Below are 14,919 nucleotides of genomic sequence, written 5' to 3'. Positions count from 1 at the left end.
CTGTCTCCTGCTACCTTGACTCATGGGAAGACAGTTTCTTCCTCCCAGTCTTGGTTTCCTTTCACCTGGTTAAGTTCTTTTCACCTCCCTGTAGCAGCGTAGATAGCACGTCTCTGGAAAGTCTTTTCCAAATCTCCGGTAGGTTTGACCACCTGCTGTGGGCTCCCCTAGCACCTTGGGTGCCTCTGTCCTAGTGCTCCTCAGCTATATCTGTCTTGCTAGGCCGTCAGCTCGCAAGGGCTGGAGCTGTTCCGGGGTGGTGGGCTCATTGCAGGTGCTAAACGAATATTTGTCCATGAGGGAGGTGCGGCTCTTGTGCATGTGACATGCTGGGAGCTGGGAGAGCTGCACCACTTGCACAGGGATGGTGCCCGGCTCTGGACAGGACACCTGCTGTTATGCTTCTGTGGTCGCCACTCTTCTTCCACCCTGTGGTTGCACTTCACAAATGGAACCCAAATCTCGGGTTACTCTGCCTGTGTCCCATCCTTCTGTGGCCTAAGAATGATAAGGATGAGGCTACATTACCTTCAAGCCCTTCTCTGGGGGACATTCCCTTTCCTATTGCCTCTGCCTGTTGTCCTGCAGTGGAATGTTCTTGCATCACTTCCAGTGGGTGTTACTTCTCTCTACTCTTAAACTTGGGGCTCAGGAGAAAGTATTTTGTAGCCTGACAGTGTGGGTTCTTGGGGACATTTGCAGACCCCTTATCCCAATGATTATATCCTGGTGAATAGGAGGCTGGCTTTGTTATATTAAAAAATATATATGTATATTTATATTCACATATAAATAAAATATTTCTATACAAATATAAAATTATTGGGCTTAGAAGTCAACTTTTATAAAAAATAAAAGATTTGTCCCCCAACTCCACAACACAAACATGTCTGCCTTCTGGTTGAGTTTAACTTGCTATACTCAGATGTCAGTAGGTGGAGGGGCTGTAGGGACTCTCAGCAGTCCTTTGTTTCTCACTAGCCAGAGGGTTAACGCACGTCCCGGGGCTCAGGTGCATTAATACCGTTCAAAATCTCTTCTAAACAAGGTCCTCACTGAATAGTGTCTTGTTAATCCTCCAAGGTACCTTCGAGATAGTCTGGAGATATTTTCAAGTTCAAAACTAAAGCCTATAGAAAGGCTAAGTGACATACCCTGAATTATTGGCATACTTATTATGAACTGGGAGTAATAGCTAAGAGGATGGACTTCTTTCTTTTAATCAGCACAAAACAGTAGTTTTAAAGTGCCCTGAACTTTGCAGAGGAGGTCAAAACATGATTCCTGTTGTACTTTGTGGCTGTTATTTAAGCCTTTAAAAAACCAGCACATTTTGAATTACTACTATTTCTCAGGGTTTTTAAATACTTTTGGAGAAAGAAGGTAGGACATTAATGATTAAATTTGCTAATTAATTGAATTATTTTCTCTCTCATCTGAGGACATGATCTTTAGTGGTGCCAGAAGGAAGCTGTCAAATGTTAGGCCAATCAACCAAAAAGTACTCATTGAGTGCTTGCAGGATAAACCTTGCTATAAAGGTTTATAAATGTTTACTCTCAGTTTCTGTAACTTGTCTCATTGGGACAGGGAGCAGATAGTGGAACTGCCCAGCCCACCCTCCTCTGGAGCATGCTCACTGCAGAGAGCTGGGGCTGAGGGAGCCCAGGACCCTCTGGCCCAGCACCCTCGGGGGATGCAGGAGAGAAACAGGGGGACAAAGCCTGATCTTTCGTTCCAGGCAGAAACCACTGTCTACGTTATTGTGAGATGTAAGTTGGATGAGAGGGTGACAACGGAAGCAGAGTTTTCTCCCAAGGATTCTCCCTTGATAAGGGTGGAAGCCCAGCTGGAGAATGAGTACACCATTTCCGTGAAGGCTCCCAGTAAGTGGCCCCAAGGGCCTACTGTGCCTTCATTTGTATCTGTCAATTAAGTTTTCCTTGGCAATTTTTCAGATCAGAGGGATGAAGAGCTGCCCACCTTGTTGCATTTTGCTGCAAAGTATGGACTGAAGAACCTCACTGCCTTGTTGCTCACCTGCCCAGGAGCCCTCCAGGCGTACAGTGTGGCCAACAAGCACGGCCACTACCCCAACACCATCGCCGAGAAACATGGCTTCAGGGACCTGCGGCAGTTCATCGACGAGTACGTGGTAAGGTCAAGGCGAGAGAGGCACTGGGATTGGAAATGCCCTATGTGGTTCTAGGGCTGCCTTTTCAGCAAAGATATGGGTGGATTTCATCTCTAGCATGTCTTCCTGTGCCTCTTCTGGAGGTAGGAAGTATGTGTGGGTTTAAGAGATGAGCCCCGGAGTTGCAGGGACCTGGGTCCAAGTTCCTATAGCAACACTTGATAGCCACATGACTTTAGGCAAGTTACGTATCTCCTTTCTCAGTTTCCTAATCTGCAGAAGGAAGATGATAATAGTTCTATTCACAGAGTTGCTTTGAGCATAAAAGGAAATAATGTATGTAAGCACTGAGGTCCCCCTCAAAGAATTTAGAGAGACATTTATAGAGTGAATCAGCAGAAGGCTGAGGCTGAGCTCTCTCTCCCCCACCCACCTCCTCATCTACCTCTGAGGCACCTTGGCAGGAAACTCCCAGGTGAACTGCTAGGATGGGTTCCTTCCTTAGCAGGACCACAATAATGTTGAGGAGGCATCAGGGCCACCGACTATGAGGCCCACCTTCTGCCAACAGCCTATCTTTCTTTCTGACCCTCTGCCCGGGTCTGACCTTCAGGCAGGCAGACACACCCAGCTTTTTTGCTCATCTGGCTTTGGATCCCCAGCTCCTCCATAATCACTGACTTCTGAGTCCTTCTCTGAGTCTGATCCTGCGCTGTGCCCACATTGTATTGATGCCCCAGTCTTGCCTCCATTGTCTTGGAGGCAGTTATCCACCCCTTTCTGGTTTTCCTCCTCCTTCACAGACTTACAGAGGGCACCTGAGAGTAGCTCAGCCTCTCATAGGGAGCTGTGACCTCAAAGGAGCAATTAATACAATCCAGTCTTGCTCTCCATGCCCAAACAGGAGTGAGCCTGACACTGCCCCAGAAATTTAACTTTCAGCATTGTATTGGAAATCTACAAGGCAATGACTCACTGAGGCACATAGAGGGGCCTTCCCCATGTTTGGGGTGTGCAGTGTTTTGAATGAATGAATGAATTGAATAGCCTGAGTCTTGTTTTGAGAATCACGACTAAATGAGGCTAAAAGGTGCTTACAGCCTTAGAGCTTTACTCAGCTTTACTTTAAAGTCACAAAAGTACAAAATGTAGCATTTCATCTCTATGCCATTAGTTTTTATTAAGGACATTCTGTGTCCATAGTAGTAACTAACATTTATTGAATTTGTTTGATTGGAAAATGCATTATCTCATTTAATCCTCACCACAATCCTTTGAAGTTGACAGTATTGTGATCCCCTTTTTACAATGAGGAAAAGGGCTTAGAAAGGCAAAGTAATTGTGTGCAGTGCTACAAACTAATAAGGGTGGAGATAGGACTTGAACCTAGTTGATGCTAAAGCCAGGGCTTGTTTTCCTACTCTCTGTAACTGGGAAGTTTAAAGATGCACTTTCAGTCTGCACTGAAGTTAGTCTGGTTCATATCATTTTTGCTCTCTGACCGTAGTTGCCTTCAACCAATTCATCTCTAGCATTGCTACCAAAAGGTGGTCCTACATGTTGCTTGTGACCTCTAAGAACTCTCCCATTTTCTTTTCCACCACATCAAAATCAAATGCCAAGACTTTGAGTCTCCAACACTTGATAGCTGTCACCTGGTCCACCCGAGTCTCACCAGGAAAAGAACACAGAGTGTCAATAAAAGATTAGCTCTCTTGGGGTAATGATGATGAAAACGAGGATTTTTGTGGGTTGATGCTGAAATAAGGATTGTGAAACACCGAAGTTTCTCACCAGGAAAAGTTGTGCAGAGGTTTCAGAGAAGTCAACTCTCTGGCTTCGTAACCACCTGGAGACAGGAGGACAGAGGGACACCCTTTCTGACGTCAGGGTACTCGTCTAAGACCGTTTCTCCTCTTGGGCGTGTAGAACATAAAACCGAGGGAGGAACTCCTGGAGACTGTCGGGCACTTGGGAGAAGCCTGCGAAAGGAAGGGGGACCGGTGTATGGGGCTGCTGAGGGGCCTCTGACCGCACATAAGTGCAAAACACCTCAGCTGCAGCCACAGTTGAGCCCATCTGAATTTCTGTGTGGCTAATTGGTCTGGATCACACCCTCTTGTGTCATTTGTTCCCTTTTGGGGAACCACAAAGGGGTAATAGAAAGAGCAAAAGCCAGGATTTCAAGCCCTTGAGCAAGACTCTAGATTTTTCTGAGCTTTGTTTTTCTCATCTGTAAACTCGGGAATACTATAGCTTTCTCAAGCAGTAGTGGAAAGGATGACGTGAGGTTAGGTAGAGGCAAAGTCTCGCATTGCACGTGACACAACAGGTGCTCATGAGAAAATAATTTTTAACTTGTATGCTCTGGACATTGGAAATCTAACTAGTATCTCCTGAGCACAGAGCTCCTCTGTGCTTGGTGTTGGGGAAAGATAGGAAGATTGAAACAAAAAACATAAAACAAAGAAAAAATGGTGTGAAGCCTGGCCTCAGGGAGCTTTCAGTCAGGTGGGAAATACAGATATACACAAACAATCGCCCTCTTCTTTCAGGAAACCGTGGACATGCTGAAGAGTCACATTAAAGAGGAGCTGATGCAGGGCGAGGAGGCCGACGCGGTGTACGAGTCCATGGCCCACCTTTCTACAGACCTGCTCATGAAATGCTCCCTCAACCCCGGCTGTGACGAGGATCTGTACGAGTCCATGGCTGCCTTCGCCCCGGCTGCCACCGAAGACCTTTGTAAGTAGCTCATCCTAATTCTGCTTCCATCTTTCTGCTGAGAAATGGCTTTCTTCATTCTGGTCTATGAGGGGGAAAGTCCCTGCTCACACCCACGCCACCCCAGAGAATGAAGATCCTGTTTTATGCAAAGTTAGATCTGGAGTCGTGTGCTGTGACAAGCAGAGCCCTTCTCCAGACTTCCTGTGCTGTGGCTGTGAGAGTTTAAGCAAGGACCTGGGAGCCAGAACTCGTAAAGACGTTGCCTTGTGATCCCTGAAGCTAAGTCAGTGGCTCTCAGCCCTACCGGTGCCCAGGGGTCCTTTGCATAACAAACATTTGATAACGCCCCCTTTACTGCCCTGACATGAGATGCATATGCAGTATAACCTACCTACATATAAAGTTCTTAGAAATCAAATATACTGCCCTAACTGAAATGTAAAAGGAAGTATAAAAGCAGAGGACCTGCTCCGGGATGTCTGCATCAGTGGACATGATGAGAAGCAGACACCCACACTCAGAATCACTGTCAGTGTCATGGCCTCAAATGCTGATTGACATATCTATTGTCTTGGTGACTCGAATGTCACACGTAGTGTTGGCATCAGCTCTTCACAATTTCCTCTCCATTTTCATAGTAATTGAATTCCTGGAAAATTCATTGTATGCAAAAATGAAATGTGTTTATATATGAAGCAGGTTAAGTTTTAGGCTCAGAAAATTATAAGCAGGTTTGTTTGGGGGAGAGGTGTAAACTAACTTTATTGTATTAGTATATGGGAAATTTATTTACAAAATATCATACTCCAGGACATGATTTTTCTTGTAAATGGCTTGGCAAAGTTTGCCCATCTTGGGTTACCTTGTTTTTCCCAATTGCAAAATTAATACATTTTTACAAAAACTTGAAACAAAATAGGAATGTATAATGAGTTGATAAAAGTCATTTGATTCCCAACTAATATAGAATTTTTAAATTTTTATCTATTTATTTATTTTATTAGTATTATTTTTTACATTCTAGGATGTTGTTGCAGAGCAGCTGGGAGGGAGGAAGAGAGGGGAAGGGGGAAGGAAATGTGATGGAAGAAGGAGGAAGGAGGACGAGTGGGATTGAGGTCTGTGACACCTGCCGCATGCCCTCAGGGGAGACCAGGGGGCTTCCAGTGGTGGCTTGGTCATTGCCAGGCTGGAATGCGGCAATGACCAAGTGCAGATGTTAGAGAGGTGTGGCAAAAGCCCTCACCCCCCACCACCCCAGCTTGGGAGCCTAGGGCCCTTCTTGCTGTGGCTTGATGGTCATTGCTGGGCTGGCTGTGGTGTCGGGGAGGTGTGGCTGAGGCTCTTGCCCGCCCCCTGCTGCTTGGAAGAGCACGGGGCACTTCCTGCAGTGGCTCGGTGGTCATTGCTGGGCAGGGTGCAGTTGTCAGGAGGGGGTGGCAAAAGCCCCCATCCCCCACCACCTCAGCTTAGGAACCTGGAGCCTTTCTTGCTGTGTCTTGGTGGTTGTCACTGGGCTGGCTGTGGTGATGGGGGTACATCGCCAAGGCCCTCAGCCACCCACCACCCTGGCTCAGGAGAGCCCGGGACTCTTCCTGTGGTGGTTTGGTGGTCATCACTGGGCTAGCTGCCAGTGTTGGGGGGGCAGGGCCGAGGCTCTTGGACCCCTACTGCCCTGGCTAGGGAGAGCCCGGGGCACTTCTGTGGTGGCTCGATGGTCGTTGCTGGCGTGGTTGCATGTGTTGGGGGGCATGGCTAGGCCCCCGGCCCTCCTGCTTTCTGGCTTGTTAGCTCATGGGACTTCTGGTCCTTCTAGGTATTATAGGCCCTCCTTCCCTCTGGGTCTAATTAGTAGAAAGACAAGACAAATATCCACCAGTGTATCACCTTTATGGATGGAGGGCTTTCTGGAATGGGCAAGATTGAGTATTGCCACCTTTCAGCCTGAAAAGAAGACAGAGAGGCCCTGGGCCTACAGGGAAGCCGGCCTGACTTTCCTGCCCATGAACTCATGGAAAAGTAGCACCGGGAGGGTGCCTGGGAGCAGGAGATGCAGGCTGGTCAGGGAGCCAGAGGCAGTCCCTGACGCTAGCAGGGCCTTTGACACTGACTCCAGGGCCTGCAAGGTGTGGTCGAGTGGTTGTTAGGCCAGTGGGATTGGCTGCTCCTCTGAGGGAAAGGGCGATGGAAGCTCTCTTCTGGCACCTGCCTGGGAGGAGGGAATTGCTGCAGGAAGCTCTCCCCTAAGGGGCCGTGACGCAGCAGGGACTTGAGGAGAGAAGGTGTTGTCCCTGTCATCCACCTCCCTATCTCACCGAGTTCTTAAAGCAGCTCTAGGAGTGCTTCTGTTACCTGCACTTTACAAATGGGGAAACTGAGGCAAAGGAGGTCAAACAACATTTCCAAAATATCACAGCCAGTGAATGATAGAGCCCAGAATTGAATCCACTTCTGTCTTTAGGACCATATTCTTGATACCATGCCAGAAGTTTTCATCTAACGCTACAAACTTTAATCCTGGTTTCTTTCAGAAGAACCTTCTGGTCACTATAGCCATGCTTCCCCTTTCTGGGGCTCCAGACAGCACATAACAAAATGGCCTCTGGCACCTCCTGCCCTTGCATGTACATCCATCTCTCCTTGGACCCAACAACCATTTCTGGAGCACCTACTATGTTTCAGCTACTTGTCTCTTCTAGGTGTTGGAAATACAAAGGGGCGGCCTTTCCATTGTGGAGCAGGGACTCATTCACAAAAGGACACTGGAGAACCAGCAGTACCCACGTGGGCATCCAGAGATTGTGCGTCTTCATTTCTGCCCTGTATCCTAGTCATGGGACTGTTGAACAATTAAAGGATCTCCCACTTTCTAGCAGTTTAGTGTTGACAGAGAGTCTTAACACCTGTTATCCCTTGGATGTCCCAACACTTGAAATTTCCCCACCACCTCTCTGCAAACCTGCAGGGAGTGCTAAAGGCAACCATCCCATTACTGCTCATCTGCTGGCCCTTCCAAGCGGGGACAGGGAGGCTCACCAGAGCTTCCCAAGGCAGTGGTGTGCTGTGGGGCTAGCCTGGCTTGTGGCCAGAGGCAACTTGTGAAGTCACATGGAGCCAGGGGTTTCTCATTGAGGTGGACCTAGAAGGAGGCTACCAGAAGGAAGGCAGGCTAGAATTTGGCTGCTTTTTGGATGGGGAAAGGAAACTCCCCACATTTTTCATGCGCCAGGTCCTATACCCTAGACATGGCTTGGTTTGTGTTTCTGTCTCTGTGGTTGTCGGGTTTAACCTTGATAATGATTGCTTACCTACTGGCTCAGAAAAAGCAACAACTTGGATCTGAGATAGGAATCATTCACTTTATTAGCAGTGACTCTCTAGATGAGAAGCCAGCTTAATTAATAAAGAACTAGTGTAGAGGACAACAGGTGAATCTAAAATGCGTATTTGCAGCACTACCCAGCACAGTAATAACTCGGAACATCTGGCAGCCCGTTGGAGTTGACAGAGTACTTTTATCTCTATCTCTTCTGACTGTCCTTGGCCTTGGTGGATTGAACTATCTCCATTTTACAGGGGAGAAAACTAAGGTTCCAAGATTTAGTAACTTGCTTAAGTCCCATCAAGGGAGAACTGAATCAAGAATCTGGGTCTTTAGATTCCGGGGCAAGTCTGTCTGCTGCCCCACTGGGATGTAGGGTTCTCCTGGCCCACCCTTCTAGGGTCTGTATTTGCCAGCCCTGGGGTGGATGCTTTTACAGGAGCTATTTCTAAATGTCTAAATAGAGCAGAGAGCTTTTGCCACCTGACATGAGATGCCCTGCACCAACTCGGGACTCTGCGGAGTCCCCACCTGGAAGAAGGCCCTCACCAGATGCACTCCCACTCACCAGCTTCCAAAACTGTGCTTGAGGTGGGTGAAGCTTGGGGACAGACAGTGACGAGGAAAGGACCAGCCTTGGCCGCATGGAAGCAGGAGGCAGGTGCGTGGATTGATGGCTGCCACGGTCTGCGTAGCTCCGGAGGTGTAACCATAGGACAGGTAAACCAGGTCAAGATGGCGGAAGAGGAGAGCTGCCTGCCGCTTTTCCGCCACCAGTAGAAGCAGCCTGAGGCCCGCGCCAGATGCAGCTGTAGCAGAATCGGCTCAAAGGAACAGCTTCGAAAGGGTGTCTTTACCCTGCCGAGAACCGGGAATCTTCCCCCAACCTGCGCGCGCGACCCGCTGGTGCGCCACAGCCCCGTCGCAGCCGCAGCCATAGAGGTGGAAACATGGAGGCCTGAGCTGGCGTGTGTCACCCTGGGCTGCAGCAGTGACCATGGCTTCTAACCCCCCGCCCCCACCTGCTCGTCCCTGGAGCTGGAAGCGAATCAACCCGTGCCGAGACAGGGAGACGTCCAGCGGGAGAGGCAGAAGTTCCACGGAGACCACACACTCTGCGGGGCGCCACTGCCTGATCCAACAGGTAGGCTTCACCGCCGCCACCCGGCTTCATTCCCAGCCCAGCCCAGTGCACACAGAGCGGGGAGACGTCTGGCAGGGGAGGCGGGAACTCTACAGAGTCCATGCTGCGGCCGCGCAATCCAGCAGCAGGTAGGCTTCACCACCACCACTGGGCTCCATCCCAAGCCCGGCCTAGCGCGCACAGAGCAGGGAGACATCCTGCAGGGGAAGGGGAAGCTCTGCAGAGACCACACGCTCTGCGGTGCCTCAGCGCATCCCAGCAGCCCGGACCAGAGCGCACGGAACAGGGAGTCACTCAGGTAGCGATACCAAATTGGCAACCACAGCAACATCTTAGTCAGTCAATAGTGTCAAACCTGTGGACTGTGAAACCCCCTGCCACAATGAATAAACATCAAAGAAAAGATACCAGAAATACGAAAAATCAAGAAAGTACACCACCAAAAGATAATAAATCACAAGCTCTAGATCCTATAGAACAAGAAGCCCTTGAAATGACTGACAAGGAATTTCGAGTGATAATTCTAAGGAAACTGAAGGAGATACAAGAAAACTCAGCTAGACATCATGATGAAACAAGCAAAAGTATACAGGACCTGAAAGAGGAAATGTACAAGGAAATCAATACCCTGAAAAAAAATGTAGCAGAACTTGCCGAACTGAAGAAGTTATTCAGTGAAATAAAAAACACAACGGAGAGTTTAACCAACAGGCTTGTGGAAGTTGAAGAGAGAATCTCTGAACTTGAAGATGGGCTGTTTGAAATAACACAAGCAGACAAAAAAAAGAAAAAAGAATCAAAGGCATTGAAGAAAATCTGAAAGAGATATCAGACAACCTTAAGTGCTCAAATATCCAAGTCATGGGTATTCCAGAAGGGGAGGAAAAAGGAGATTGCATTGAAAACATATTCAACAAAATAGTGGCAGAAAACTTCCCAGGTATAGGAAAAATCACAGATCTTCAGATCCAGGAAGCTCAACGATCTCCAAACGTATTCAACCCAAAAAGGTCTTCTCCAAGACATGTTATAGTCAAATTGGCAAAACTCAGAGACAAAGAGAGAATCTTAAAAGCTGCAAGAGAGAAGCGTCAAATCATGTATAAGGGAGCCCCAATCAGGCTAACATCAGACTTTTCATCACAAACCCTAAAAGCTAGAAAGGAATGGGATGATATATTCAAAATACTAAAAGACAGAGATTGTCAGCCAAGAATTCTCTACCCTGCAAGGCTATCCTTCCGAAATGAAGGGCAAATAGTATATTTCTCAGACAAACAAAAACTGTGGGAGTTCACCACCACACGACCACCCTTACAAGAAAGTCTCAAGGGAGTACTGGGTTTGGTTCCTGAAAAATAACTACCACTGCCATAAAAACCCAAGAAAAATCTAAACCCACTACTATAATAAAAATGTCATTCATGAAGAGAAAACAAACAAACAAAAATGCTATCTACAACCTAAGGAACCAACAAACACAGAAACCAAACAGTAAATCAGAAAGCAAGGAACAAAAGACACCTAAGACAACCAAACAGCAATAAAATGCTAGGAATAAATCAACACCTTTCAATAACAACTCTTAATGTAAAAGGCTTAAATTCCCCAATCAAAAGACATAGACTGGCTGACTGGATTAAAAAGGAGGACCCAACTATATGCTGCTTTCAAGAGATGCACATCACCCATAAACACTCACATAGACTAAGAGTGAAAGGATGGAAAAAGATTTACCATGCAAACAGAAAAGAAAAACGAGCTGGAGTAGCTATTCTTATATCTGACAAAGTAGACTTTAAACTAAAAACCATAAAAAGAGACAATGAGAGACACTATGTAATGATAAAAGGACTGATCCATCAAGAAGACATAACAATCATAAATATGTACGCACCCAATGTTGGAGCAGCCAGATTTATAAAACAAACTCTACTAGACCTAAAGAAGGATATAGACACTAATACCATAGTAGCAGGGGACCTGAACACCCCTCTGTCAATATTGGACAGATCATCTAGGCAAAGAATCAGCAGAGAAACACAAGATTTAACCAACATACTACACCAATTGGACTTGGCAGATATCTACAGAATATTCCATCCAACAACCTCAGAATATTCATTCTCATCAGCACATGGATCATTCTCCAGGATAGATCACATATTAGGTCACAAATCAAGTCTCAACAAATTCAAAAATATGGGAATTATCCCATGTATTTTCTCAGACCATAATGGATTAAAACTAGAAATCAATAACAAACAAAATTCTGGAAACTATACAAACACATGGAAATTAAACAGCATTCTACTTAATGACATATGGGTCCAAGAAGAAATCACACAGGAAATCAAAAAATTTATTGAAAATAATGATACATCATACCAAAACCTGTGGGATACTGCAAAAGCAGTATTAAGGGGGAAATTTATTGCATTAAATGCTCACCTCAGAAAAATGGAAAGATGGCAAGTGAACAACCTCACACTTCACCTTAAAGAACTAGAAAAACAAGAACAATACAAACCTAATGTTAGCAGACGGAAAGAAATCATTAAGATCAGAGCAGAACTTAATAAAATTGAAACCAAAAAAACAATTCAAAAGATCAATGAATCAAAAAGTTGGTTTTTTGAAAAGATAAATAAAATTGACAAACCATTAGCATGGCTAACAAAAAAAAGAAGAGAGAAGATTCAAATAACAAAAATTAGCAATGAAAAAGGTGATATTACAACTGATTCATTTGAAATACAAGGAATCATTCGAGACTACTATAAACAACTATACGCCAACAAATTTGAAAATCTGGAGGAAATGGATAAATTTCTGGACACACACAAGCTCCCAAAACTGAGCCATGAAGATGTAGAAAATCTGAACAGACCAATAACAATAAAGGAGATTGAAGCTGTTATCAGAAAGCTCCCAACAAAGAAAAGCCCAGGACCAGATGGATTCACAGCAGAATTTTACCAAACATTCAATGAGGAATTGACACCGATTCTTTACAAACTATTCCAAAAGATTGAAACAGACGCAAATCTCCCGAACTCTTTCTATGAAGCAAACATCATCCTGATATCAAAACCAGGTAAAGTTATAACCAAAAAAGAAAACTACAGGCTGATATCCTTGATGAATATAGATGCAAAAATCCTCACTAAAATATTAGCAAACAGAATACAGCAACACATACGTAAAATTATTCACCACGATCAAGTGGGATTCATCCCAGGGATGCAAAGTTGGTTCAACATACGCAAATCAATAAATGTGATACACCATATTAATAAAATCAAACACAAGGACCATATGGTCATCTCTATAGATGCTGAAAAAGCATTTGATACAATTCAGCACTCATTCATGACAAAGACCCTCTATAAGTTAGGTATAGACGGAAAGTATCTCAACATAATTAAAGCCATATATGACAAACCCACTGCCAATATCATCCTGAATGGGGAAAAGCTGAAAGCTTTTCCTTTAAGAACAGGAACTAGACAAGGATGCCAACTCTCACCACTCCTATTCAACATAGTTTTGGAAGTACTAGCCAGAGCAATCAGAGAAGAGAAGGAAATAAAGGGCATCCAGATTGGAAAAGATGAAGTCAAACTGTCCCTGTTTGCAGATGACATGATCCTATATATCAAAAAACCTAAAGCCTCTACAAAAAAACTCTTGGAGGTGATAAATGATTTCAGCACAGTAGCAGGATGCAAAATCAACACAGAAAAATCAGTAGCATTTCTTTTCTCCAATAGTGAATATGCAGAATGAGAAATCAAGAAAGCCTGCCCATTTACAATAGCCACCAAAAAAATAAAATACTTAGGAATTGAGTTAACCAAGGATGTGAAAAATCTCTATAATGAGAACTACAAACCACTGCTGAGAGAAATTAGAAAGGATACAAGAAGATGGAAAGATATCCCATGCTCTTGGATTGGAAGAATCAACATAGTGAAAATGTCCATACTACCCGAAGTGATATACAAATTTAATGCAATCCCCATCAAAATTCCAATGTCATTTTTCTCAGAAATGGAAAGAACTATCCAGACATTTATATGGAATAACAAAATACCACGTATAGCCAAAGCAATACTGAGCAAAAAAAGTAAAGCAGGAGGTATAACACTACCTGACTTTAAACTATACTACAAAGCTATAATATCCAAAACAGTATGGTACTTGCATAAAAATAGACACACTGATCAATGGAATAGAATAGAGAACCCAGAAATCAACCCACACACCTACAGCTATCTGATCTTTGACAAAGGCACCAAGCCTATACACTGGGGAAGAGACTACCTCTTTAGCAAATGGTGCTGGGAGAACTGGATATCAATATGCAGGAGAATGAAACTAGACCCACACCTTTCACCATACACTAAAGTCAACTCAAAATGGATTAAAGAATTAAATATACACCCTGAAACAATAAAACTTCTTAAAGAAAACATAGGAGAGACACTTCAGGAAATAGGACTGGACACAGACTTCTTGAATACAACCCCAAAAGCACGGGCAACCAAATGAAAAATAAACAAATGGGATTACATCAAACTAAAGAGCTTCTGCACAGCAAAAGAAACAATTAACAGAGTTAAAAGACAACCAACAGAGTGGGAGAAAATATTTGCAAAATATACATCTGACAAAGGATTAATATCCAGAATATACAAGGAACTCAAACAACTTTACAAGAAAAAAACAAGCAACCTAATTAAAAAATGGGCAAAAGAGCTAAGCAGGCATTTCTCTAAGGAAGATATACAAATGGCCAACAGACATATGAAAAAATGCTCAACATCACTCAGCATCTGGGAAACGCAAATCAAAACTACACTGAGATACCATCTCACCCCAGTTAGGATGGCTAAAATCCAAAAGACTCTGAACGATAAATGCTGGCGAGGTTGCAGAGAAAAAGGAACTCTCATACATTGTTGGTGGGACTGCAAAATGGTGCAGCCTCTATGGAAAATGGTATGGAGGTTCCTCAAACAATTGCAGATAGATCTGCCATACGACCCAGCTATCCCACTGCTGGGAATGTACCCAGAGGAATGGAAATCATCAAGTCGAAGGTATACCTGTTCCCCAATGTTCATTGCAGCACTCTTTACTATAGCCAAGAGTTGGAACCAGCCCAAATGTCCATCATCGGATGAGTGGATACGGAAAATGTGGTATATCTACACAATGGAATACTACTCAGCTATAAAAACGAATGAAATACTGCCATTTGCAACAACATGGATGGACCTTGAGAGAATTACATTAAGTGAAACAAATCAGGCACAGAAAGAGAAATACCACATGTTCTCACTTATTGGTGGGAGCTAAAAATAAATAAATAAATTAACACACACATACACACACACACACACACAAACCGTGGGGGTGGGGGAAGAAGACATAACAACTACAATTCCTTGAAGTTGATACGACAAGCAAACAGAAAGGACATTGTCGGGAGGGAGGAGGGAGAGGGAGGAGGGAGGGAGGTATTGGTAATGGGCCACAATAATCAACCACATTGTATATCGGTAGAATAAAATTAAGAAAAATAAA

General features: G+C 44.6%; 1 protein-coding gene across 1 annotated transcript in view; it reads left to right on the top strand.

The window, feature by feature from the left end:
- The window catches only part of PIK3AP1 (phosphoinositide-3-kinase adaptor protein 1), a 125,406-nt gene that overhangs the window by 63,072 nt on the left and 47,415 nt on the right, over positions 1-14,919 (top strand). Inside the window, exons 7-8 of the mRNA XM_063102722.1 lie at positions 1,959-2,155; positions 4,690-4,879. Of these exons, the coding sequence (XP_062958792.1) occupies positions 1,959-2,155; positions 4,690-4,879 (387 nt within the window). The remainder of the gene's footprint in view (positions 1-1,958; positions 2,156-4,689; positions 4,880-14,919) is intronic.

Source organism: Cynocephalus volans, chromosome 7 (assembly GCF_027409185.1).
Source record: "Cynocephalus volans isolate mCynVol1 chromosome 7, mCynVol1.pri, whole genome shotgun sequence".
Taxonomy (NCBI): Eukaryota; Metazoa; Chordata; class Mammalia; order Dermoptera; family Cynocephalidae; genus Cynocephalus; species Cynocephalus volans.
Note: the sequence above shows the minus strand (reverse complement) of the source record. Positions and strands in the feature narration are given on the sequence as shown.